We start from the raw sequence: 27462 nt of genomic DNA, 5'->3' as shown, positions 1-27462 counted from the left end.
AACGTACATCAGCTAATACTGTATTACACACTTTAACACTGTTATGAGGGTAATCTTATGTGGTTTTTACAACAATGAAAAAAAGGCTCTAAAACAACCATGTTAGGAAACACTATGCTGTACAATATTGCACACTGCCACACAAGTGTTCTAGAAATACGAGCTAAATGAATAAATCATAACAGCATCTTTCTAATTTCCTACATAAAAGAGTAGGTTTAATTTAATCCAAGTGTCTTGAATCTGTCTGAGACAGACAGCTAGATGAACAAACAAAAATAACGTAAAAATTTCAGAAATTATTAAAAATGTATACACTTAGTGATCTTTTAACATTTTATCAGATATTTACACTTGAGAATTCTTCTTGGAATTCAGATAAAAGCTTTCTTCTATCTACAAATATAAGCTGAATCTATCATGGAGAAAATCATCAGCATTCTAAAATGTCCTTGGTATTTGCCAACAGGACAATAACTGAACCATTTTCCCATCTGTGCTCACTGTTGGGAACCTTAATAATACATCTAAAACAACTCCATATCTGGCAGAATCTTACTTAACCTATTTAAGATTGAAATTCACTTAAAAATTCTATGCTCAAGATTTATTTTCAGTTTGACATGATCAAAATGACACACCTCCCATCATGAATATAAGACATAGATGTGTTATATATCTACAATTAGGTGTCCAAGTACCCTGTTTACCTAAAAGAAAAAAAAAGCAATAAACACACACACAAAAGCAATCTGCATCTATTTTCATATGCTTAGACGTGAACTAATAATACATATAATTGCAATGATCAGACACAATGCAGTTTACAAAAAAGCCTGAATCCTACTTTCCATTTTTATTAGTTTATAAAAAGACTTTGTAAACATACCAAATTATTTCAGATCCTGAACCCAGAAACCCAGGCTAATTTGCAAAGCATCTTACTAAACACACAAAACCCAACCATGATTAAACCCTAAAGGCTTGTATATAGAATAATGTCTAAGATAAGGGGGGGGGGAGGTAGGGAAATGAGCTTCAGTGGTACTATGAGAGAATAAGAATAAAGCAAGAAACATGAATTCAAAGTCAACTATGAAGTCAGCTACTATACTAACAAGAACCTGTAAGAAGTCAACAAATTTAGGTATGAACTTTCGGGACCTCTCTATCTCATTCCAGTTAACTATACCATCAAAGGATATAACCCAGTTAGAACAAATTTTGGTCTAAGAAGTGTTTCCTATAAAAGGGTTTGGCGTTACTCAGTTTTTTTAACCTCAAATGTATTATTTAAGAACAAAAAACAACCTCAAACACTGATATGGTCAAATGTTTAAAGTACTAAAACATAAAAGTGACCAAACCAGCTGAGGATTCTAACATCTTCCTAATTCCGCTGGGGTAAGACCTTAGCCACCCTCCAATAGTCTCAAGGAATCTTTCGAGGCTTTGTCTCCTTCTCTGTACTCTGCATTCATTTTCTCTGTTCTGGTCTATGAAAGTCCACGAATCTGTGCTTCTAGGCCTCACTCTGCCAGGTATTTCTAGGCTGACATCAAGGTTTGAATTCTCAGCTTAGCTTTCCAATTAGGCACTGATCTTCAGTTCAGCCTTTCACATCTTTCTTGGCTTCATGCTACTGGTCATTCCTACCTATTTCAGTGTCTACCAGGGCTTCTGGAGCCTCTGCCTGAATCTTATATGCCAGTTCCCTAGTTGTCTAGGAAAAAAAAGTTCAAACAAATAAAACGCTTATGTTATTCTGTGAAAGTGTTGAAGCAAACCCTACTTCAGACTTTGACAATTTAATATTCCTTTTAGGTGAACAGCAGTTAGAACAGGGTCACCTGCATGGCACAATTCTAGGAAGTACCATTCACATTGTATTTTATAAAATGTGTATTTCAAGGGACTGTTGTTCCTACAGAATGCAATATAAATGATGCCCTAATTTTTTTGCCATGTTATGCTTTCAGGTAAAACCACACTTAATTTAAGTCAATAAAAAGTTTCCAAAGTTTTGGTTTTTTAATTTCAAAAGTAATGCTACATAATTCCTAGTAAGCATCATAAAGTGAAATAAGATCAGAGAATCTTCCTCCTTATTATCTATCTACAAAAACAAAAAACAGTTCTGAAATACAGCCAAAAAAAAAAAAATTCATGAGCAGAAACTTTAGGAAAGGGCACAACTTCAAGCCAGAACGTTGTAGCAAAATAAAAACAGATTTTTAGTAAAGCTAGGTATGAGTCCTAATCTTACCCTCAATGCTGAAAGACAAAATCCTGAGAATTCGTAATAATACTCCACTAGTCCAAGAGAAGGAAGTGAACCTGGAGGGAAATAGTGAAGAACCATACAGTGAACTGTCCTTTCTCTTTATGTCTGCTCTATGCTAGGATGGAAGCTTAAAAGACAGACAGACCTTTAAATTGCTTTCTTAAAAAAAAAAAAAAAGCTTGTAGTCAAAATCCAACCACAGAAAAAAGTCACTTAAAGAACTAAGGAATGGCCAGGCATGGTGGCTCATGCATGTAATCCCAGCACTTTGGGAAGTTGAGGCAGGCAGATCACAAGGTCAGGAGATCGAGACCATCCTAGCTAACACGGTAAAACCCCGTCTCTACTAAAAAATACAAAAAAAAATTAGCCAGGTGTGGTGGCGAGTGCCTGTAGTCCCAGCTACTCTGGAGGCTGAGGCAGGAGAATGGTGTGAACCTGGGAGGTGGAGCTTGAAGTGAGCCGAGATTGCGCCACTGTACTCTAGCCTGGGCAACAGAGTGAGACTCCGTCTCAAAAAAATAAGAACTAAGGAATAAAGCCCATAAAACTGTGGTGGCGAGCTCTGAATCTATTTAAGTGCAGAAGCAATGCTTTTTAAGAAGAGGGTATTATGGTTACAAAACAGAATATACTGAATATAAATATCATAGACCTTGATAATGTTCAAAGAACAAAACGAACACAAATCAGAAGGGCAAGGGAGCTGAGATGGAAATAAACATATGAAGCTAATTTTCTCATCTTTCACAGGTAGGAAAAAGTCAATACTATCTAAAATGGAAACAAAGTTTTAAAATATAATGATTTCAATTTCTTAATGTCTTTCATAACCATTTTAAACACTTGAGACAATATTCCTTGAAGAGCCCTCTACTGATGAAAAACACTTATCAAAAGTTCCATAATCCCTCTAGTTTCACATCAGTTTCATTTTCTTCTATTGAACTCAAGATTAGACATCTTACTATAAAGTAGTACACACGATATGGCATGTCCATTAATCCATTAATTCCCCTATCTCTATGCATCCATATGGGTGCAAAGATGACAGGTGTGGGAGTCATCTAAAGTTAACTTCTGAGTGAAGGGATTAAGTGACTTCTTAAAACGTTTCCTTCATACTTGGCTGTAATGTTTGGAGTACTTACAATACACATGCATCATTTTTATATTTTAAAAAAGACATACTGAATAAGATCTACTGAAGATTTTACATATGCTCAGCACAACCCTTCAACTTTTCAGAGAGAACAGTTTGCTGATCACCATCACCTAGTGTCTCTACAACATTCTTTCAGGCTAATGGTAAGGAAACTGGAGCACCAGAAATCCTAGGTTCTAATATCTACCAATTTTTAAAATAGTGATCAAAGCATTCATAAAAGAGGTCTTGGCCAGGCGCGGTGGTTCACACCTGTAATCCCAGCACTTTGGGAGGCTGAGGCAGGTGGATCACAAGGTCAGGAGATCCAGACCATCATGGCTAACAAGGTGAAACCCCATCTCTACTAAAAACACAAAAAATTAGCCGGGTGTGGAAGCATGTGGCTGTAGTCCCAGCTACTCAGGAGGCTGAGGCAGGAGGATGGCGTGAACCTGGGAGGCCGAGCTTGCAGTGAACCAAGATTGTGCCACTGCACTCCAGCCTGGGCAACAGAGCCAGACTCTATCTCAAAAAAAAAAAAAAAGAGGTCTTTTCTTAACCACGATGTATGGTCTTTGTGATCTGTGAGTGCTCACCAAGACCCAGAGTTCATTATTACTACCACAGAATATTTTCACTTACACAATGCTCTATTTGGGTTTCAATGCAATAATATATAAAGGTATTAAAATGTCATTTAATGGATAGTCTATTTTCTATTCTGCCTTTAATAAGGAATTATTCCTAGATCCTTCAAAATGAGAAAAAGAAAGGAAAAGATATAACTGTCATTCATCTAGTAAAACATGCACCTGTAAATCAAAACTTAATAAATTTTATGTATGTTAAAATAAGATACATACCTTTTGCAATTATACAGGCAGTAGAAAGCAAATAAAAATATAAAATAAGACACATACCAACAGAGGTGCTTTCATTGTCTTAATAAACAGGTGAATGTTCAGTGTAGTCAATGGCTGTTCCATTAGTGTTCTTCTACATTGCTGGGTCAAGTCCAAGACTAGTTTACAATGAAAAAAGTAGAGATGTGCATATTCCACATCCTCAGAGCTATAAATTAAAAATTAATTAACTTAATGAGGTTCAATATGTGATCCTTCTATCATCCAAAAAGATGTAACAATAAATTTTGTCTTAAGTCTCATGCTTTTGAATTATTATTTTAGTAAAAGCCTGAAAGAGTACAAAATTAAATGAACTTGGCAAAAAAGAAGATATAGGATATTAAAGAAAATTAACCTTAATATCTGAACAAACCATGTGAGTTGTATAAACAGTTTTTTTTCTGAACTCTTTAATCTGGTAGTTTCTAAATTATAATAGGTTACAGGCAAGACTATAATCTTTCTTCCATAAAAGGCTGTCACCTTGCGGACAATGAGATTATCTTCAAATATAGTTGCTTTTCTAGAGCTATGCTAAATGGAGCTTTGTAACGCAAATTTTCTAAATTTAATTTAAACCCGAAGCTGTTTTGAATAAACTTCAGCCAAAACAGTCTAAAATAGAAACCATGTGACAGTTTGTGGGAGTTTGTGAGTTTGTATCTGAAATATTACAAAACTCAGCAAATATGGCTTATAATTTGAGCTTTGGCATTCCCTTCAGTATGAGAATTCAAAGATAAACTTATAGTGGAGATAAGGTTTGCCAAAATTAAAATAGCATTTTAGAAATATCCATATGGCATTAGTAGGGTTTGGCAAAATACTACAAAAATTTATTTTTAAAATGCTATTTTAATTCTTGAGACATATTTAAACTGAGCTGACAAGGTTCACTGATGTCAAATTTAATTGCAAAGTAATTTCTAATCAATTCAATGATTAAAGAAATAGTCACTCAAAGATTTACTTAATCCCTACTATGGGTGAGGCCCTGTGCTAAACACAACAGATAAAGGTAAATAAGACAATTACATCCTTGAAGGAGAGACAGTTAGTCAAACAATTAAAATGTAGTTTGTAAATGCTATAATATGCAAAAATACTACAAGGAATAAGGAAATATTTCTTTCTGCTTCAAACTAGGAAGGAGAAGGAAGGGGAAGAAAAGGGAGATTATTGCAGAGCTTAAAAAACAAAAAGGGAGAGAATGACCCCTCCAATAAGATAGGACAAATGAGCATTTCAAACAAAACCTAAGATGCAATGAAAGCATACAACTTGTTGAGGAGATTCCTGAATAGTCACATACTGCTGAAAGGAAAGTGTTGAGTGCAGGAGGTCCTAGTTAAGGCTGGACTCTGTATCACAGCCTCTGAAACAACAGAATAATGTTGGAAAATTATTTTATCAGGGATCATTTGCTTGCAGATAATGGAAAACAAAAAGAGTGAAACTTATTTGAAGTTTATAAGAGAATCTCACAGAATGTAAGGAAAATTCAAATAATTGGATGAGAGAAAAGTTAGAGAATAAATGTAGAGACCTGAACAGGCAAGAGTTCAGGGACCTTCGTTTGCCATTAACATTTTTCAGCTCTCAATTCAATCTGGGAAGACATCTTTCTGTTTTACTTACAAGTGGGCAAAACATTCCTGTGATCAGAACAGCTACCCTGCTGTATAATCCAGCTTTTCCATGTCCAATTCGAAGTTCCTGGGAGAGAGGATCTCTCATCTCTCTCATTTGCTCAAGTAAGCCAATGGATTCGCTGGCCCTAGGTCAGGTGCCCACCTCTGATTTAATGGATTGTAACATTTATGGGGCATGGGTAATATCCTTCTTGGCCCACAGATTTTTTAGGAAGGGAATACAGGGAAGTAGCAGAAAGTACTGGAGTCTATGGCATGCTCTCTCTTTTACTATCTATCATAAATGCTTTTAACAAATAATTTCAAACACACTCAGATCCAATATGATACAGCAAGTAATATACTAGTCTTAACTGATGTTATAACGCCAGAAGCTAGAATGGTGTCTACACCACATAGAAAGCATTCAATAAATATTTGGTGAATGAAAGAATTAACAAGTGAAAGAAAGAATGTATTCATCTCACTCCTGTGAGGAGATAATCCAAATAGCCAACTACTTTATCCAGAAGTCATATCACAGCACCACTATATTCAGAATCTATAGTCTCTCCCTGTCACCTCAGGTCCAGGGATGACTCATCACCATCTTGTTACCCATGAAGAAATGATAATCCAAACTTCCCCAATACATCATATACTCAAAGCAAATGAAAAACAGGATAAGAAGATAACTGTGCATTTTTAAATTCCCATTTAAAAAACGGGAAAAGCAAAAAAACTTACACAACAATACCATGCCTTAGTCTTAGATCAGTATATATATACATATTCTGTGTGTATATATACACGTACATATATACACACACATATACTATATATATGTATAGTATAACTTAACAGGATGTGTAAGGTAAATAATAGGACCTATACCTTGCCAATAAATAACCACCTCTTTATGTTTTAATAACACTATTATTTGCAATTATTCATTAACTAAAAAATATAGAGGCTGGTAACATGAGAGAATACAAACAACTAACCCCCAGAGAAATGGTGGGGCTAGCATGCAATCACTGTGGTATGGAGAATAACAAGGCTTCCCCTATTCCAGGATGGGAAATCAGCAGTACAGACAAACAGTGAGCATGCATCCATTTTATTTAACTCATTAATGAGAGAACCAGCAGAATGAGACAGGTCAATAAGGAGAGACTAATGGAAAAAGGAATGCTGGTCAATGTCATACAGAGCAATAAAAATATAACTTCTCTTTGTAGAAACTTTCTTCTCTCCCTACTCCCCTTCCCTCAAAAGTCATTTCACCTTATCAGTGTGCTATGCACTAGCCTCTAAATGTAGAGCTGTAAAACATTTGGGCTTTAAACATTTGTGTGCGGCATATCATATAGCTGCTGTTTCCTGAGAGGTCAGCAGGAGGGCTCATTAAAAACTCTTGGATGGCATTAAAAGGTCATACAATCACCATTTTGCCCTGTTTTGGATTAATTTTCCTGAAGAGCATTTTGAAGTCAAACAAAAAAGAAAGAAAACTTTAACCCTAGGTTGCCCAGCCAAAAAGTGTGGAAAATAGGCTTCTACCTAAAATTGTAAACTAGACAAGAAAAATAAACATTCAAACGTTCTGTTCAAAAACTGTACCTAAATACATTTAAGATTATTATGACAAAGTAACTTACAAAAGTCTCACAAAGAATTTCTGAAGCTTCATTTTGAAAGCTGTTATTTTACCCCCCCCTCCCCCGATGTGATCACCACAGGAGATCCATTCCTAAGATATCCCACTTGGCCACTCACATCTCGTGGCTTATCCACACTGCCTTCGTTACCTTAGTCTAACATCATTTCTGTATATTTTAAGACTGTAATACAGCAGATGATAGTAATAAAGAGGATTTCAGGTTTCATTTATATATTCACATCTGCTATGATTCCTTTATCTAAGCCCATGCTGTGGGAGTATAATGGAAATGCTAAGTAATGTGAAATAAGTGAACAAGAAAAAAAAAAAGCTTTAAATTTTGACATATGCTTTTTATACATACCCAAGACTTTCCAAAAGGGCAATTTCTGTGGTTAAGACAAATTGGTATGTAGTCCCATACACAAAAGCAGCTTCCATGACCGCTCTGTGCTCTGAAGAAGAGATAAAGGGAGTTGGAAGACACAAAAAATTAGTTTGTGTGACTCTACGTAAACTTCTATTCTGAATATTATCCTACCCTCCTTTATGTTCTACTATATTTAAAGAAAAATCCTTCACAGGGATACTAGTTGGGAAAATGCAGGCAGTTAAAAGAAGTTATAAAAAGTCTATTCTATTCAAGGTAAGAGAAGAATCCAGAGGGAGTAGAAAATGAGTTTTACTTGAGAATATAATATACAACAAACTTGTGGTGGTTTCTTTCTAGTAGTAGGGAAGAGAATATGAATGCACCATACAATTTTCATGTTCGGTTTTATTTGTGTATGTGTCTGTGTATATTATTTCTGGGTTAGTTTTTTTAATCAAACTTACACCGAAAGAAAACAATAATTTTACAAGGCATATTAAGAAAAATGACCACTTCCCCACCCTCTACTGCATTTCCAATTACCAAGGGACAAGCCCTTTCGACTCTTATTTCTTCTTCTCTTATTTCTTTTATCTCAACTCTTTATTTCATACATATATGTGTATGTGTATCGTATATAATAAAAGTTTTAGTATTATCTGTTGACTTCCTACTGTGGAAGATGACAAATCATCTCTCTTTCCTGAAACTTAGCTCCATAAATGTAAATACGTCCCATCCCAACTCTCCCAATATAGTTCTAACTTTTATTAGATCAATATCTAGTATTTACTTTGTTGACACAGTAAATACTATTTACAGACGAGCCATATGGTACAGAATGGCCACTTTCCCTTTTTGAGCAACTTCTTCACTATAGTTATAACTATCTTTTTAAAAATTTTGTTTAAGTTTTTTCCTAATTTCTTCCTAAACTCTTCCACAATTTTCTCTCTCAATACTTCAAATATATCAAGTATACTACCAAATCCATCTTCTTGTAAACATTTCTACGGAGCCTTCTGATTTGCTCCAAGATGGACTCTTGCTACCTGGCCTGCTGCACAACTGCCATCCTTAGGATTCTCTTACTCCCTCTCTTGTGTTGGGTCCTTTTGCCTGTTTTCCAATATCATCTTCTTTATTGCTCCCTTGTGCCCATTATCTAACACCTTCCTACAAGAGGACATATGGAATAGATAACTTTTGCAGTCCTGCACATCTGAAAGTGTCTTAATTTTATTTTCACAATTAGCTATAGTCGGCTGGGTACAGAATGCTAGGGTCTAGTCATTTCCCCTGAGAATTCTGAAAACACTGCTCCATTTCCTTCCATTTCTAGTGCAGCAATTTAAGAAGTTCAATGCCATTCTGATTCTCAATCCTTGAACTGCAAACTCTTCTTTCCCCTCTGGAAGATTTTAGAATAGTCTTTTAATCTAATATTCTAAAATTTCAAAATAGGATGTTTTAGTGTGGCTCTGTGGTAATCCACTATGCTGGGACTCAATAGGTCCATTCCATCTGGAAGCTCAAACCTTCAGTTCCGGAAATTTTCTTGAATTATTTCTTTGATGATTCCTCCTTTTCATGTTTTATTTTCCTTTTTCTCCTCATTGTCATTTCCAGACAATTATCTTCCCATCCCTCACACATTCTCCTAGCACTTGAATTGCATATCATCAGAGTATTCCACTCACCACCCCACCTTGGAGTCACCCAAAACACCCCAACCAGGATCACTCCCCATCATTCCATGAAGAATTTAGCTTCTATCACAATGTCACTCTCTCTAGTACTACCCCTGTCTTAATCCTTGGGAATTTTATTATTATCCACGTAGATGATCCTTTCAAAATCCCAGTCTCTCAGGCCTTGGCCTTCTTTATCACAGTCATCTTTCTTCAATCATATCTTAACCACTAACTCTACACCTTGCAATCACCAATTACTGCAATCCCCTCTTTAATTTCCATATCTAGCCTCCTCCCCTACACAAACACACATCTCCAGCTCACTCTGTATAGCACACAACTCTAACCCATCAAGACCTACAATCCATAGGTCCTCCCTCTCTGGTCTTCTCTTTCCCCCTAATTAAGCTTAAATTCCCTGGTCAATCTTTATAATAATTTCCCTGCCGTGTTTTTTAGGCTAAAAAATATAATCCAAGTTAACTCATTGTTTGGCCTGTTCAATACTTATGGCTGCAAAAGGAAACATAGCTGGGGAGAGGAGGAGGGAAGCCAAAACAAGCTAGCATCACCATGCTAATGGTGTCACTTTAAATTGCTGATATTAACTATTATTGCTGCCTAACAACCATTCTTTATTTCCAGGCCTCCGAAATAGCTCTTTCAACTCTTCCCTCAAACTAGCTGACGATTTTGTGTCTATTTCACTGAGAACAAAGAACTAATTAAAAAACAAACCAAAACACTTTTATAAACTCTTAGCATCATATCTATCTACCCACTTGGCTGAATGGATGTCCATATTTTCTCATCCCTCTGGTTACCAGAGATGAACCTTCTGTGCTCCCACCCAAGAACAACCCCTGCCCTTGTTCACTAGATTCCATTCTCTCTTGCCTACTCGAAAATTTTGCTCCAGCAACTCTCCCCTCTTTTTCCTGTGTAAGGCATTTCCCCTTTCCTACCAGATCTTTCTTGTTAACATACAAATATGCTTTTTAAAAAATTCTTCTCCTAACCCCATATATTCTTCCAGTCAGTGCCCTGTATTTCTCCTTCCCAATAGCAAAACTTTTCTAACAAGTCTCTGTATTCAGTCTTCAATTGCTCTCTACCTATTCTGTCTTATATCCCTCCTACTAGGCATTATACCCCTACCACTCTACAGAAACTGTGCCTGTCAAGGTCACCAGTAACTTCTACACTGCTAGGCATAATGGCCACTTGGCACTTCTGATCTCAAATCAACCTTTCAGCATCATTTGACACAATTGTTCCTGCTCTCCACCTTAAAATTCTGTCTTTACCTTGCTTACTGGGCACTTCTACCACATTCATTGTCTCCCTTATCGGTTCCTCCTTACCTTACTGATACATAAATATTGAAGTATCTAATAGGTTCAGTCTTCTCTTTTCCTTCCAGACTCACTCAGTGATCTCTTCTGGTCTCACAGCTTTATTTCTCAAATTTACATCCCTAGTCTGTACTCCCAACATAAAATGCAGTCTAGTAATATCCAACTACCATATTGATATCTCTACTTGAATGTCTATTGGGTATTTCACAAGTATGATGTCAAAAAGTGAATTCCAAGAGCTTCCTCTCCAAACTATCTATTCCCAGTCTTCTGAACCTCAGGTGTTAGCAAATTCACCTTTCAAGTAGCTCAGGCCCAAACCCCAGAACCACCCTTGTCTCCACTATTTCTCAATCTATATCCAATAGATCAGCAAACTCAGTTAGTTTTACTTTCCAAACACTGCTAAAATTCAAACTTACTGCCACCTCCATTGCCTTCACCCTGGTCCAAGCCACCCAGCATCATCTCTTGCTTGACTTATTGCAACAACTTCCTATTTTTCTCCCTTACTCTGTCTTTGCTCCTTCCAATCTAAGCTAGTCAACATTATTTACTGAAAACTGGGCACTACTACACCAGGTACAGGAGGGCTATAAGGAAATCAGAAAGAAATAGCTAACACTTTGAGAGCACCTACTACACTCCAGGAACCATTTAATTATTCATTTAATTAATTAATTAAAATAATTTTAATTATTCATTAAAGCTCATTTGATTCTCACAATTACACTAAGAGGTAGGCACGATTTATTTTCCCCATCTTAATCACTAGGAAACTGAAATTAAGTAACTTGTCCAAGGGCTCACTACAAGTAATCAGTATGGCAAGAAGTCTAACCTAGAGAGTTCTTGTTCAACCACTATATTATGCTGCCCATTTAAAGAAAAATAGCGTAATAGTAAAGATGCTTTAGATGTATTCTAAATATTAAGACTGTAGTAAGAAAATACAATATTTTAAGTACTTCAGCATACATAAGTACAGAGGCACAGCAAAGATTAAAGCAAAAGTCAAAGAATACCTGGTATTCCAATGGCTCTCACATATGAAAATATAATATTTGCTTTTCCTTTCAGAGCATTTTCTATGTTCTGAAGGTCTTCCAGGTTGGTAATATATTTCACTTCATTAAAAAGAAGAGCACTGAAATAAATACAGACATAATTAGTAGAAAAATCTGATATGTATTTAGTGACACCACACTTCTGTTAAAGAACCTAACCAAAAGAGAAATATATCTCCATTGAACAAATTATCAGTAGTGATAATGTAAGCATTTTAATGATACTAAATTAGAATCACTCTCCAGATCATTAATCTGTCTCTGAGAACATCAACCAGGGACAGTTGTGAGACAGTGTTCATTCTCTATTACAATGGTCTCAACAGATTAAAACTGTATTCACTAACACCATAGTCTGGCCAAATAATCCCACATAGATCTCTCAGCCTTGAACACTTTTAAGCCCTTCACAAACCTAAACAGCAGGCTTCTTTGCATGGCCTATAAGGTCTAACAAGACCTAGACCTGTCTACCTCTCCAACCTCATTTTGTTCTACCATTCCTCATGTTTACAACATTCTAGGCAAACCTCAGAGCCTCTGCACACAGTTTTCTTTGCTGGAAGCTATTCCTTTTGTTCCATTTCATAAGTATGATCTCAGATTAAACATCATTGCCTCAGAGAAGTCTTCCCTGTTGGTCTTGTGTAAGTAAAGCCTGTAGCATTTTCCTCTCATTTCACTAGTTAATTCCTTTATAGTACTTGTTACAATTTATAATTATTTATATATAGTACTTATTACAATTTATAATTATTTATGTATTTATTTACTTGTTTATCCCCACCTTTCTCATTAAACCCTCACGCCCTTGAGGCAAGGATTTTGTGTATTTTATCACTATATCTGTAAAAACTTATAATACAGCCTAGTACACTGTAGATATTCAATAAATATTTATTCAATGAATGAAAGAAAAAGTAGGGCAGGAATTACTTACTCCCATTCTTTATTTGAAAAAATGGAAGTTCAAAACACTGAAGAGCTTACTCAAAAATGCATTTATTGCATCAAGAAGCCAGGGACAGAATACAGAACAGGTGTTCTCAGTACTAGTCCAGTGATCTTTCCACCTGACTGTAATTCTTCCAAATCATCCCTTCGGTGCATAAGTCAGACTGACTGATCATATTTATTCATCCCAAATTATCCCTTTTTTAAAGTTGTCTACTTCTGTATAAATTATCTATCCCTAACAACTCATTCCACTTAATCCCCATGTGCATAAGTTGTGTATTTTTGATAGGCTAAACTTCAAAAACTTTTGAAAACTTTTCAAAATTTTCATGTTGCAGGTCCAATACTTAAATAAACAAAAGTTCACTCAAATACTTCAAATAAATTAGTCAAACACAGTTCCTCTTATGAAGTTTTTCCTAATACAGCAGTTCTCAAACTTTTGGTCTCAGGAAACTTTTATATCCTTTAAAATTACTGAGGTCCTCAAGGAGCTTTTGTTTATGTAAGTTATGTTTATCAATAGTTGCCAAAATAGAAATTAAAACAGGAATTTAAAAATATTTATTAATTCTTAAAAATAAATGCCATTACATGTTAACATAAATACTTTTTATTTAAAAAATAACTAAAATTTGCAAAACCAAAGCAAAACTTAGTGAGAAGAATGGTATTGTTTTACCTTTTTTTTTTTTTTTTTTTGAGATGGAGTCTTGCTCTATTGCCCAGGCTGGAGTGCAGTGGCACGATCTCAGCTCACTGCAACCTCCGCATCCTGGGTTCAAGCGATTCTTCTGCCTCAGCCTCCTGAGTAGCTGGGACTAGAGGTGCGCACCTCTATACCTATTTTTTTTTGGATTTTTAGTACAGATGCAGTTTCACCATATTGGCCAGGCTGGTCTCAAACTCCTGACCTCGTGATCTGCCCGCCTCGGCCTCCCAAAGTGCTGGGATAACAGGCATGAGCCACCGCGCCTGGCCTTGTTCTACATTTTTGCAAATATCTTTAATATCGGACTAAATAGAAGACAGCTGGATATTCATTTCTGCTCCTGTATCCAATCTGTTGTGAAATCACACATCATGTAGCCTCTAGAACCCCCAAACCCCATTCATGAGGGAATGAAAGTGAAAAAGCCAAATAATGCCTTAGTATTACTATAAAAATATTTCCACTTAGCAGGCACCCTGAAAGCGCTGCCCTAACTTACACTGGCCGAAATATTTACCCATTCATTACAGATTTGTTCCACTTTTTAAAAGAAATGTAAAACTTGATCTTCTATCATTCCCAGGGCTCTTGTTTTGCTTTTATAAGAAATATTTGCTGGGCAGTATTCACTATGTGCTAGATATTTTCAGGTTTTCATTTAACCCTTCAACAATACTTCTGGAACAGTATTACACACATACTCACACACAGGCAGCAAACTGAGAGACTAAGTAACCTGCTCCAAATCATACTTCTAGTTGCTGGTACAGCTTCTGACACCAAGGCCAGAATTTTCTAAATTGTATTACTGACCACTCATAAAAATGGGAAACTAGGTGGAAAGGTGGCAACTAAAGAATGGCAATGGAGTCTCAGTGGCAAGCTGAACTATTGGCTGCCTATACATTTTGACTAACAAGTCCAGAATCACCCTTCAGTTACTTCAAAACAGTTGGGTGGTACAATCTAGTTAACTTAATTGGACTACCATGTAAATTCTAGGCTTGGAAATTACATTCACCTAGTCATGACTTTTATTGTTTTATTATCTCCAATCTATTTGCTTCAAAAATTAAATCTGAGTGTACAACCTCCCCAACCATTGTGTGCAATAAAGACTGGCAAATATTAGGTACTTACCACATGCTAGGCATAGTACTAAGCACTATGAATAGTGGCAATTTGTCAATTTGGGGGCTGCCCACTCCCTTTTGCTTTGTCCAGTTTTCAAAGTCTTCAAGGTAGGCAGAGCCCAAGTGAAAGATCACACTGTCAACCTTGCTTTCCCAGATTCCTTGTTACAAGGCATGACTATCTGACAAACAATCACTTGCCTGAGATTCTGAAGCAGGAGCAAGTGATACCAAGAACAAGGAACAGTAAAGAATTATTTCAAGAGGCAGTGGCAATAACAGTTGGCTTCAAAGGTAGCAATGACAAGTGTTAGTCACAGCCCCAATGCAGGTAATGCAAGCCGTAGTATCTAATGCTCAGCAATAATGCAGCTGTCCTCCTCAGACTCATTCTGTATCATAACTTTCACTGTATCCAGAGCTGTCTAACCTTTGAGTCCAGTTCTCCAGCTCTTCTAGCAAGGCTGAGATTTCCTATATCCCCTCCAAATCCTTTTCTGCTTAAGCCAGTCAGACCCAGATTCTAGGGCTTATAACTAAAAATCCTCAGCAATGCACTCTGTCTTGTTTAATTTTCATGGCAACCATCTGAAAGTAGAACTATCATTAACCCCATTTTAAAGATAAGGTCATGGGGCTTAAAGAGGTTACCCTGCCTAATGTCCCAAAGCTCATTAAGTAGTCATTATCCATGACATAATAATAACCAAAACTAATGACATTCATAATGTAATGATCTCTATTATCTCTCCCAATGGCTTCCTCACTTTAATATATTCCTTAATATATTAATTTTCAGAATATGAGGATCCATTCCACAGTCTGTGCTCCCTTACTCCAGTTCCAAAGAGGAGAAATACTGACAAAATGGGTTAAAGGAAAAGTCTCTCTTGGGATTTTCTTGCTCTGTTGATGGGGTAAAACAGCCTAGGGCTGCTCTAACTAGGTTCTTCCTGTCCCAGAAAGGCCTTCATTTTCTTTGGCATGCTTTTCCTGAGATTTTCCTGCAATAACTATTAGGTAGATAAGATATTTGGCCAAGAATTGAGTGGGTGTCAGAAAGAAAAACAACGAAGGGTCTACCTGACCCTACTTTTAGAGCAGCAGGCAACTCAATCTTTTTCGAGATACAGACAGTTTCTGTATTACATTTTTGTCATCATTCAAATTCTCAGAACCCAGCAAAAAGGAAAATGTAAATGTTTTACCATACCAAAACCCCCAGGAAAAAAAAAGAGAGGAAGAAATGACTTTTATCTAAATTAATTACTGTGTATTATGACGGGGCAGATTCACACATAAAAAAAAATATCCCAAACTCTTTTAATAAGTATATCTAAATTAACACAGATTAAAAACAAACCAAACAGGTAGAAGCCACCTCTTGAGAGTACAATAATAAAGTTCGCAAATATCAGTCTCAGTCTTTTGTCATAAATTATATATTCTCCTATTAGCTTGTTTCTTATAAAATTCTTACTACTAGAAACAACTTTATGACCTTAAAATTTAAGAGTATTTCTGGTCTTCCCATTCTTAACAACCAAAAAGTAAAACTTTCAAATTCATCATCCACAAATCCAAAATTTAAGCACCTAATATATATCATGTACCACGTATGCACTGGTAGAAGCACTTTGTATAAAACTTTGCAGTTTGGAGATATAACCATTAATACCAATTAACAGAGCTGTAAGGAATTCAAACCCAAGAAAAGCAATTTTTCTTATAATTTCCCAGTAAAAAGTACGTCATTATCGAACAGGCACCCACCTGACAGTATCTTATAGGAACAAATCTGATACAGATAAAGAATCAGCAATAGCTCAATACCTATTCAGAAGAGACCAGCATGGGCACAGTTCAGGAGTTTTAGAGGAGGACAGTTGTAAAAGTAACTTTCCCCTGAGGTTATACAGTAACAGTGCCTAAACACTCAATCCTTACGGTCTGCAGTAATGTGTTAAAGAATAAAATATTAGTAGAAACTATGACAGTTAAAAATCATTCTTCTAATATTTGAAGTTCATGTTATGAGTAGTATGGGTAACATAAAAGGAAAGGAACTTCTGTTTTCTAATAAAATACAGTATTGTCACAAGAAGTACCATATCTTAATAAAGAGTCAATGAGGTTTCACTCTTTCTTACTGGATTATCTTTTCCTTTTGCATCATTTGGTGATTTTTTTTCTTTTGCATCATTTTATTTATTTATTTATTTTGAGGGTCTTGCTCCGTCACACAGGCTGAGTAGCAAAATCATAGCTTACTGCAGCCTCAAGCTTCTGGGCTCAAGTCATTCTCCTGTCTCAGCTTCATCCAAGGAACTAGGATGACAGGCACACATCACCATGCCTGGCTAATTCCTAAAATTTTTTTGTAGAGACTGGGGTCTCATTATATTGCCCAGGCTGGTCTTGAACTCCTGGCCTCAAGTGATCCTCTTCCCTTAGCCTCCCAAAGTGCTGGGATTACAGTGTGAGCCACCTCACCTGGCCTGAGGATTCTTAGGAGTCAACAATGAGTACAGGTAAAAAAGAATGGGCTGGGCATGGTAGCTCACTTCCTGTAATCCCAGCACTTTGGGAGGCTGACGCGGTGGATCACCTGAGGTCCAGAGTTTGAGACCAGCTTGGCCAACATGGTGAAACCCTGTCTCTACTAAAAATACAAAAAATTAGCTGGCCATGGTGGCAAGTGCCTGTAATCCCAGCTACTCGTGAGGTTGAGGCAGGAGAATCGCATAAACCCAGGAGGTGGGGATTGCACAAGGCCGAAATCACGCCATTGCACTCCAGCCTGGGCAACAAGAGTGAAACTAAAAAAAAAAAAAAAGAAAAGAAAAAGAAGAAGAATGGCCTTTCATTGCAACTGCTGCCTCATGGCAAATATCCCCAGCAACTGCCACACCACGAACTCACATTTGTTTTTTCTTCTTAACTGATAAATAAAACTTCCTGCATTTATATATATATAAAACAAATAACATTTTATAGCACTGGGAAAAATCCATAACACATTATTTTCACGTGTTATTTTGATCATCACAATAATCTCATGAGGCTGCAAGTATAACACAAAAACAAGGAAAATAAATATAAATTGCTCATATTCTCAATCAATAAAAATTAGTTGGGCCGGGCGCAGTGGCTCACACCTGCAATCCCAACACTTCAGGAGGCCGAGGCGGGCGGATCACAAGATCAGGAGTTTGAGACCAGCCTGACCAACATGGTAAAACCCTGTCTCTACTAAAAATACAAAAAAAAAAAAAAATTAGCCAGGCGTGGTGGCGCAAGCCTGTAATCCCAGCTACTCAGGAGGCTGAGGCAGGAGAATTGCTTGAACCCAGGAGGCAGAGGTTGCAGTGAGCTGATATTGCACCATTGCACTCCAGCCTGAGTGACAGAGACTCCATCTCAAAATAATAATAATTAATTAATAAATATAAAAATCAGTTGTTACTTTCCTTTTCTAAATACAATCCTCTCTCAGTATCCTCAGGGGATTGATATCCAGGATTGATTCTTGGATACCAAAACCCATGGATGCTCAAGTCCCATATAAAACGGCAGAGAATTTGCTATAACCTACACACATCTCCCTGTATACTTTAAATTATCTCTAAATTGGCCGGGCGCGGTGGCTCAAGCCTGTAATCCCAGCACTTTGGAAGGCCGAGACGGGCGGATCACGAGGTCAGGAGATCGAGACCATCCCGGCTAACAAGGTGAAACCCCGTCTCTACTGAAAAAATACAAAAAACACTAGCCGGGCGTGGTGGTGGGCGCGTGTAGTCCCAGCTACTCGTGAGGCTGAGGCAGGAGAATGGCATAATTCTGGGAGGCAGAACTTGCAGTGAGCCGAGATCCGGCCACTGCACTCCAGCCTGGGCGACAGAGCGAGACTCCGTCCCAAAAAAAAAAAAAAAAAAAAACTCTAAATTACTTATCATACCTAATACAATGTAAATGCTATGTTATACTATATTTTATGTAGTATATACGTTATAGTATATATAGTATAGTGTATATATAGTATATATGGTATACATAGTATCTATATAGTGTATATATAGTATAAATAGTATATATAATATAGTATATATGTTATACCATATTTTAAATTTTATATTTTTTTACTGTTGTATTGTTATATTTGATTGCTTTTTTCAAATATTTTTTATGCACTTGGAGTTGAATCCACAGACGCAGAACCTGTGAATATAGAGGGCCAACTGTATTACCATTCTTAACCCCATCTAGAAGCTGGAAGTAAAATTTTCCTCACATAGTGAATGAACCACTCAATTCTACCACTTTTCACTTTGTATATTTAGAAAGCAGAGTTAAGAATTTTTAGACTATAAATCCAAATCTCATTTTTAATTTAAATTTCATTTATTTCACAAAGTGGTAATACTTTTATAGGATTCGAAACACAAAAGGTACCAAAAAAGTTAAAGACTAAAGAGTCTACCTAAAAGTCCTTCATCCCCCACCCCCAGCTTCCCCATATAATCCCTATCAACCAATATGTTCAGTTTTTGTGAAACCTTGTAATATTTATGCCACATACATGTATACTACATGCATTTATATGTGCCCCTGTAGAAGGAAATCCTGTGTTGCTCTCCCAGTGCTCCCACACAGATCAACTCTCCTGAAGATCAAATCTAGCAAGATAGAAAAATGCAGAATTCTCATTCCAGGCATGTTTCCTTTTCTCCAGGAGCCATCTGCTTCCATTCAAAGAGAAATAAAACATATCTGTCATATTGCAAAATATATATTTGGTCCTCAACCCCGTTTCCTGGCATACAACTCTTGATATCCTTACAATCTCCACCAAACTGATGTCTTGTGTAAGCTAATGTGCTGACTGATGACTGGCGGATAGCTTTGGGATGAGGCCTGGTCACTAAAAGACCAAGGCATGATTAGAGGGTTAGGACTTTCAGCTCCAACCCTCAATCTCTGAGGAGGAGAGAGGTGCTAAAGGTTACTTGGTCACCAATGGCCAATGGTTTAATCAATCATATCTACATAAAAAAGTCTCCATAAAACCCCAAAGGGACAGAGCTTGAAGAGTTTCCAGATAGCAAAATGCACAGAAGTTCCTGGAGGGTGGCACAGCAGGGGAGGGCATGGAAGCTCCACGCCCCTTCCCATGTGCCCTGCCCCATGCATCTTTTCATCTGTATCCTTTGTAATAAACCAATAAACGCAAATAATTGTTCCCCTGAGTTCTGTGAGCCACTCTAGAGAAACAGCCAAGCCCGATGAGGGGCTTGTTGGAGCCATGAGAACCCAAATTTATAGCTGTTCAGACAGAAGCATAGGAGCTTCTGTCCTATGTGACTGGCATCTCAGGTAGGGGGCAGTCTTGGGGACTCGGCCTTCAACATGCAGGATCTGATACTATCTTCAGGTAGGTACCCTCAGAATTGAATGACAGGACACCCCACTGATGTCAGCTACAGAGCTGGTGTGTGGAGAAGACTCCTCAAACATCTGGGCGCAGAAGTATTCTATGCTTTGTGGGAACAAAGGAAAAATAATTTTTGTTTTTTCTACACACTATCTTCTCTTCTCCAGAGTCAAACGCTTATATTTAGGGATAGAGGCCTTCCTCTTCTGCTCTTACATTCCACAGTAAAAGATAAGCACTTTCTTTTCAGAGGGGAAGAGTAAGTGTGTCAGCTCCTATATAAACTCGGATATTAATAATGTTGAAGTTCTCCTTCAAACCTTGCTATGTATAGGAATAAGCATCTGACTCTTGCCTTGTCATTCTGCAGAGAACTAGCTATGAAGATAGCACTACCATGCTACTCTGGCTGCTGTTATTGCTGTAAGGTCAGTTCTCTAATTCAGAGGTCTTCTATGTGTGTATAACATATATATATATATATATATATATATATAAAAAACACAGACACACAAGTAGGGTAACAACTCAGACTCTTCAGAGTTTTGGACTTAACACCCCCTCTCCTATGTAAAAAGTATTATGCTATGCCCTAACCATTTGATGTATTTCACTTACTATATCCTGCAAAATCAATGCGAGAAAATTTTAATAGACTGGCAAGTCACTATATTTTAAATCAATGATGTTTCAGCAATATTGTAAATATCCTACCAAAAAAGGTACATAATTGACAATAATGGTCCAAAAATATATGTTTCAAATATTAACAATTAGTATAAACATAATCCTAAGTTTATACTTGTTATTCTATCTCAGATTTCACTAACTTAATTTTTTCTTCAATTCCATATTCTGAAAATAACAAATTATCTAAAACGTTGATCTTTTCTGTTGACGAAGTAGCAAAGTTCAAGTATAACTGTAGGTCACTGGTCCAGAGTAAAACATTCTAAATAAGGAACAATTCAAATGCTTTGGGATAAAAGTAATAGCATGGGTTATACATTTTTAAAAAGCAAGGCAAATAAAGTAACACATATTCTGTAATGCAAGCTTTTAGTTCATAAACAAGTATTTTGAGAAAAATCCAAACATCTGTAAATATTTCTTATTATTAGGCTAAGTAGTGGATTTAGATAAAAAATAATGGAATAGTTAAAATTAATATATTTTCATATGTATGTCAATGAATTTTTGTAAATGGAGGCAATCCCAGGAAATTTTGACTTGCCTGTTTACTGACTAATAAAATGTAAATGTAGAATTATATATGATATATATATACAGCTCTTACGTACATATTTAATAGTAGATAAGAGTATCTTAGAAAAAAGGGAAGAATATACACAGAAAAAATTGCTTAGTAATAAGTTACAGTAATAATATCCTTAATATAAGAGAAATACTATTTTGCTTATTATTAATAAGTATAATAGTTGTAACTAGTTCATTTTTCAATTTATAATAGAAATCCATAAGATTGAAAGACACAAAATTAGTATGCAGAAATCAATCTTTCACATACTGGTATAGATATTATACCAAGGTATATATATGTGTGTATTTATATATAATACCTATTATTATAATACCTATTATATAAATTATTACATAATACATATTACATAAATTATGCATAATACCTATATAATATATAATATGTATTATAATTATATAGAATAGATATTAATAATTACTATAATTATATAAATACCTATTCTATATAATTATGTATAACATCTATTCTACATATTTATATATACCTATTCTACATATTTATATATAATACCTATATGTATTTATATATAATACCTACTACATATATTTATATATATCTATTATATATTATATATAAAATACCTATATATGTATTTGTGTGTATATACATATATATAATACCTAGGTATATATATGTGTATATATATTATACCTCTTATATAACAGATAAAGGTTTGACAGGTATAGCCTTGGAATATTGCATACGATCAGGCCTGAAAGATCACATAAGGATGTTGGCCTAGAGCTGGACTCCTCACTTTTCAGTGGCTACCCAAAAGCCTAAGCTTATACAAAGGGAAAACAAAAATTCCCTTCCTCTGACCCCATGTCTACTCTTCTACTCTTATCTCCTGCTTCACATTTTATACTCTGGTAAAACCACCACCTTCTCCCAACTACTTCTAACCTCTATGACAAGCTTGTCCAACCTGTGGTGGCTCATGGGCCACATGCAGCCCAGTACAGCTTTGAATATGGGCCAACACAAATTTGTAAACTTTCTTTAAACATTATGAGATGTTTTTGCAAATATTTTTAAGCTTGTCGGCTATCATTAGTGTATTTTATGTGCGGACCAAGACAATTCTTCTTCCAATGCAGCCCAGGGAAGCCAAAAAAAAGATTGAACATGGCTGCTCTATGCCTTTGTCACAAAGTTCCTCTTGCTTTTCCCATCTTCCCCTTTTTCACCAAGTACTTATCCTTTAACACTCATCCCAACTGCCACTTCCTTCAGGAAGCCCACCTAATAAATATCCACCCTCATTCTAGACATGAGTAACTATTCCCTTCTCTGTGGATCCATTAGCCCTTATGCATACATACTTCTACTATGTTCCTTACTTATCACATATTAATAATAGATCCTGTTTCTGTATCTGTCTGTGCAACACTAAATTCCTAGAGAACAGAAGCCATATCCTATTCTGTTTTTTATAGCCAATGTCTAACAAGTGTCTGGCACACAGCAGGAACATGGGGAATAATCTATTTGTGGATTTCAAGTTCTATAAATCAGCATTAGTACAGCACTTAGAAAAGGACACTACTAAAGGAGGATTGAATGAGCTGAGCCTCATGGGGTAACCAGTTTAGATAACACAGTCCTCAGTGCTGACAGCCTCTCCATATCTAGCGCCAGCTGTTTCAAAACCACCTTGTCATCAAGTTGTTCAATGTGGATATGCCACTCCAGGATTTGGTGTCAAATGTGGATTCATACTTTATGAAAAGACTTTTTTTTCTGTTTCTTCACCCTCATTTCTGGGTCATCAGGTATCCACTGGAAAAACAGCTGCTAACTAGTAAGCTTCCTGAGAACAAATGTCATATCTATTACTTGGACTTCTTGCTAAGCTTCATAGAACCCCCACCATCAAGATGGCTACACCTCTGTCCCAGGAAACGGATTCCAAGGAATTCCTTCCTCAAAAGACCATCTTCACTCATTACAATTGGTTCCTTAGTCTATAAATATCAGGGCCCATGGTTGTCAGGAATTTCTAAAGGCCTTTTGTTAACATATTATTGGGACTGGAACATTTGTAAAGTGATAAGCACAACTTTTCACCTGTAAGTTTTGAATTTCCAGGAGTTAAACTACCAATTTTTGTAGGTAAGAGAGGAAGAGGAGACCCAAGGAGAAAAAGATCGTCAATGTCAGCAAAGGTCTTAGTGGACAACAGGCTTATAACATTAAATTGGAAAAGTCCATGTAAACCTGTGTCCTTAACAAGTTATATTTTCTAGCTCTGTTACGGAAGAGAATATCAGACTTAATTCAGGGAGAGATTCCAAGAATAGTCCCCAGATAGACCTAAATACCAGGCATGGAGATTCCAGGCCAGAAAACTTAAACTTTCTCTCTCAGTAAACACTGAGGTATGTGCTGGGACAAACTCTTTCCATACTAACTGGGCAGGCACAGAGCTAGAGAATCCAGAAAGAAATCCAGCTGGGATAAGAAGAAAGCCAGGTACTTAAAAAATCCCCATGAGAATAACGAAGATGAGTGGCACATGCCTATGGTCCCAGCTACTCGGGAGGCTGAGGTGGGAGGATCACTTGAGCCTGGGAGGTGGAGGTTGCAGTAAGCCAAGATCATGCCACTGCACTCCAGCCTGGGTGACAGAATAAGACTCCATCTCAAAATAAAAAAAAATTTAAAAAAACAAAAAACAAAGATGAGGTTCCTACCTGGTACTATGGTCTAAATGTTTGTGTCTCCCCAAAATTCATATGTTGAAATTCTAAATGCCAATATGATGATATTAGGAGGTCATAAGGGCAGAGCCTAATGACCTCATTCAAGGGCAGAGCCTAATGAATGAGATTAGTGCCCTAAAAAAAGAGACCCCGAGAGAGCTCCTTTATCCTTTCATCATGTGAGGACACAGGGAAAAGATGACCAGCTACAAACTAGGGGCCCTGACCCAACACCAAATCTGCCAGTACTTTGATCTTGGACCTCCCAGATTCCAGAACTGTGAAAACAAGTTTCTGTTGTTTATAAGCCACCCAGTCTATGGTATTCTGTTATAGCAGCCTGAACAGACTAAGATATCTGGCAAAATCCTCACTCCACCAGTTGGACCTCACTTGATATGGCTTTGTTGAGTCATCTCCTACTCTTACAAAAGTATCTCCATGTTTCTGTATACCCTGCCATTAAAAAAAATTTTAGATCCTTGATGTGGGAAGATAGATTAGTAATTTGTGTTAAATTGTTGCCTACAAATACAATGTTAAAACCCTGAAATATTTTAATGAATTGTGGTTATTTAAAATGAAATCAATAAATAAGTAACAAGTAAACAAATGAATAGGTAGCCCCTGTACTTACAAGAGAACATGGGCGACAATAGCATTCACATCAAACAAGGTGTCAGTAGGGAATTCTCTAAGCAGTATGTTGCCCCTATAAAAAGTTTTAAAACACAGTAATATTTAAAAACACAACAATATTTCCTTAGAATTCAATTTACTTGTCTATCAAATACATTAGCTTATAAGGTCTTTGATGTTACAGCCTGTGTCTTATCCACATACCTACCAGAGTCCTGGCACATAATACAACGTTCTCAAAAAATACATTAACTTTGAAAAGCCTAGGCTCTGGACCTGGCAAAAAGGCTAGAAAAAAATATGAGTCCAAACAAGGATTCCTACCAATCTCTCCAACTCACAATCAACACGCACACACACATAAATTCCCCAAATTAGGCTGGGATGAAAGCAAGAAGGAAAAAAGTGTCCTCAGGGGGTCCCTGAGAAAACAGGACCTCTCCCCACTTCTTCAGCCAAATCCCAAGGATTTGAGAAACCTCAGGTAGATCAAACCTAAGTGCAGAGAGATTGGCAGATCTCTCAAAAATAAAGTACATTTATTTCACACACCCAAACGTGGACCTGACATATCTATCCAGAACACTAAATTTGGTAAGCACTTGCTTACCAGGCATTTGTTGTAGGAGTTTACACAAGAGCCTCACAAAACTACCTTGTGAGGTAGGTATTACTCTCTGTTTTATAAATAAGGAAGTTAAAGTACAGAGAGGTTAGGTAACAAATCTATCACTTGGACTTTTGGTTAAGCTTTACATGATCCCCACTACATATAACTTTATTCTAGCTCAGTGATATTTTACATATTTAAATATTCTAGAAGTATAGCTTTATATTTGTCCAGCACACTCAGGAAAATAGCTTACTTGAATAAATATGCTTTCATCAGATCCTTTTCTTTTCCACAGTATCTTGATATTTCTTCTTTGACACAATTAACCTTTAAAAGAATATACTTAAGTTTTAGCATATATATCAAAAGGTCAAGTTTCTTGGTTGGAAAAACAAGAAGGAGAATTAAACACTACAGCTTGTTTCAGGTCAAATTTTGTACTTTACTTTTTTTTTCTCATTTGTATACTATAATTGTTCACATATTCAAGTGCATGAGATAACCCAGAGAAAGGCACTATTTCTGAATTCAGTCTCATGGAACAAGTAGGTGGCAACCAGGTAGAAAAGGAAGGACACATTTAAGGCAAGACAAAAAGTATGAGCAAAAGCCAGGAAGCACAAAAGTGAGTGCTAACTTGGGATGATGAAAGCATCTCAGCAGGTGGAACACAGAGGTAGCACATACTGCTGGGTTCCCACCCAAAATCCATCCTTCCCTTTTGTTTACTAACAGAACTTTGCTGAAAGCAAGTGTTTCATTAACAGGCTTTCCCAGCCTCCCCAACAGCCTGCAATGGCTAAATGGTATTAGGAAGAGTCACTGGGTTGGAACTCCTAAAAGGCTCTTAAAAGTGGGCTGATACTTTTGCTCTTTTCCCTCCTTCTTGACCAAAAATAGATAAGATAGCTGGAGTACCAACAGCAATCATGGACCATAAGGCATCTTTAAAGAAGCTACTTGCTAAGGATGGCGCAACAGAAAGAATGAACTAAGTCAATGATGATGTCAGAGCAGCAATACCAGTCCTGGATAGCTTATAATCTGAACTCTAAGTGAAAAAAATACATAACAACAATCTTGGCAACAACGTGAAGATAAACAGAAGGCAAAAGAACACAAATACAAGGAGAGTTTAAAATAGTATCACATTAGTATAGGTCAAGGATGACTTGGACCAGAAGTAAAGCCAAAAAGGACAGAAGACATTCAAAAGGCTTTTTACAAATACAATACATAAAACTAGGGAGAAGACTGAGCATGTACATGCAGATTGGGATAGAGGAGGAGAGGAAAGAGGAAGAAAAGAGCGAAGGGGTTTCTAGATGGGGCAAATGGGTAGCCACCAAGGTTAACTAACCAAAACTAAGACTAGAAGAATAGTTATTTTGTTTCGCATTTGGTAAGGTTTTTGTTTCTTTTAAGAGGGGGTTTTCCTGTTGTTCAATTTAATTTTAATAGGATTTGAGGAAGAAGAATAACAACTGGAGAAGTAACATTTGTTTAAAAAGGTACAAAACAGGAACCGACACTAAAAAATTAGAAATAGAGAATCAGAATTAAAGTCAGAGTATAGCCATAACCAAAAAGTAAATTTTAATATATGTAATTTAAAATTTTTTTAAGTTACAGCATAAGGATGGTTGGTATTATGACAATAGATGTGTCCATTCATTCATCAATTCAAAATATATTTGAATGTCTACCATGTCAGTCACTGTTCTAGTCATTTAGGGTACAGGTAAGTTCCAAATAAAAATATTTAGCTTTAGAACAATATAAAACAGAGATAACTTAAAAACTAATTAATATGTAGTGTTAAGTGCTATAAATAAAAAAAAATTACAAGGGGATAGTATGTGATAGGG

At 36.5% G+C, this 27462-nt stretch overlaps 1 protein-coding gene across 1 annotated transcript in view; it reads right to left on the bottom strand.

The window, feature by feature from the left end:
* TXNDC16 (thioredoxin domain containing 16) overlaps positions 1-27462 on the bottom strand; it is a 111758-nt gene that overhangs the window by 71588 nt on the left and 12708 nt on the right. The window contains exons 5-9 of the mRNA XM_011999722.1: positions 25848-25921; positions 24980-25054; positions 12081-12202; positions 7995-8085; positions 4352-4502 (exon numbers count right to left, since the gene is read on the bottom strand). Of these exons, the coding sequence (XP_011855112.1) occupies positions 4352-4502; positions 7995-8085; positions 12081-12202; positions 24980-25054; positions 25848-25921 (513 nt within the window). The remainder of the gene's footprint in view (positions 1-4351; positions 4503-7994; positions 8086-12080; positions 12203-24979; positions 25055-25847; positions 25922-27462) is intronic.

The sequence above is a fragment of the Mandrillus leucophaeus genome, unplaced genomic scaffold (genome assembly GCF_000951045.1).
Source record: "Mandrillus leucophaeus isolate KB7577 unplaced genomic scaffold, Mleu.le_1.0 Scaffold60, whole genome shotgun sequence".
NCBI lineage: Eukaryota > Metazoa > Chordata > Mammalia > Primates > Cercopithecidae > Mandrillus > Mandrillus leucophaeus.
Note: the sequence above shows the minus strand (reverse complement) of the source record. Positions and strands in the feature narration are given on the sequence as shown.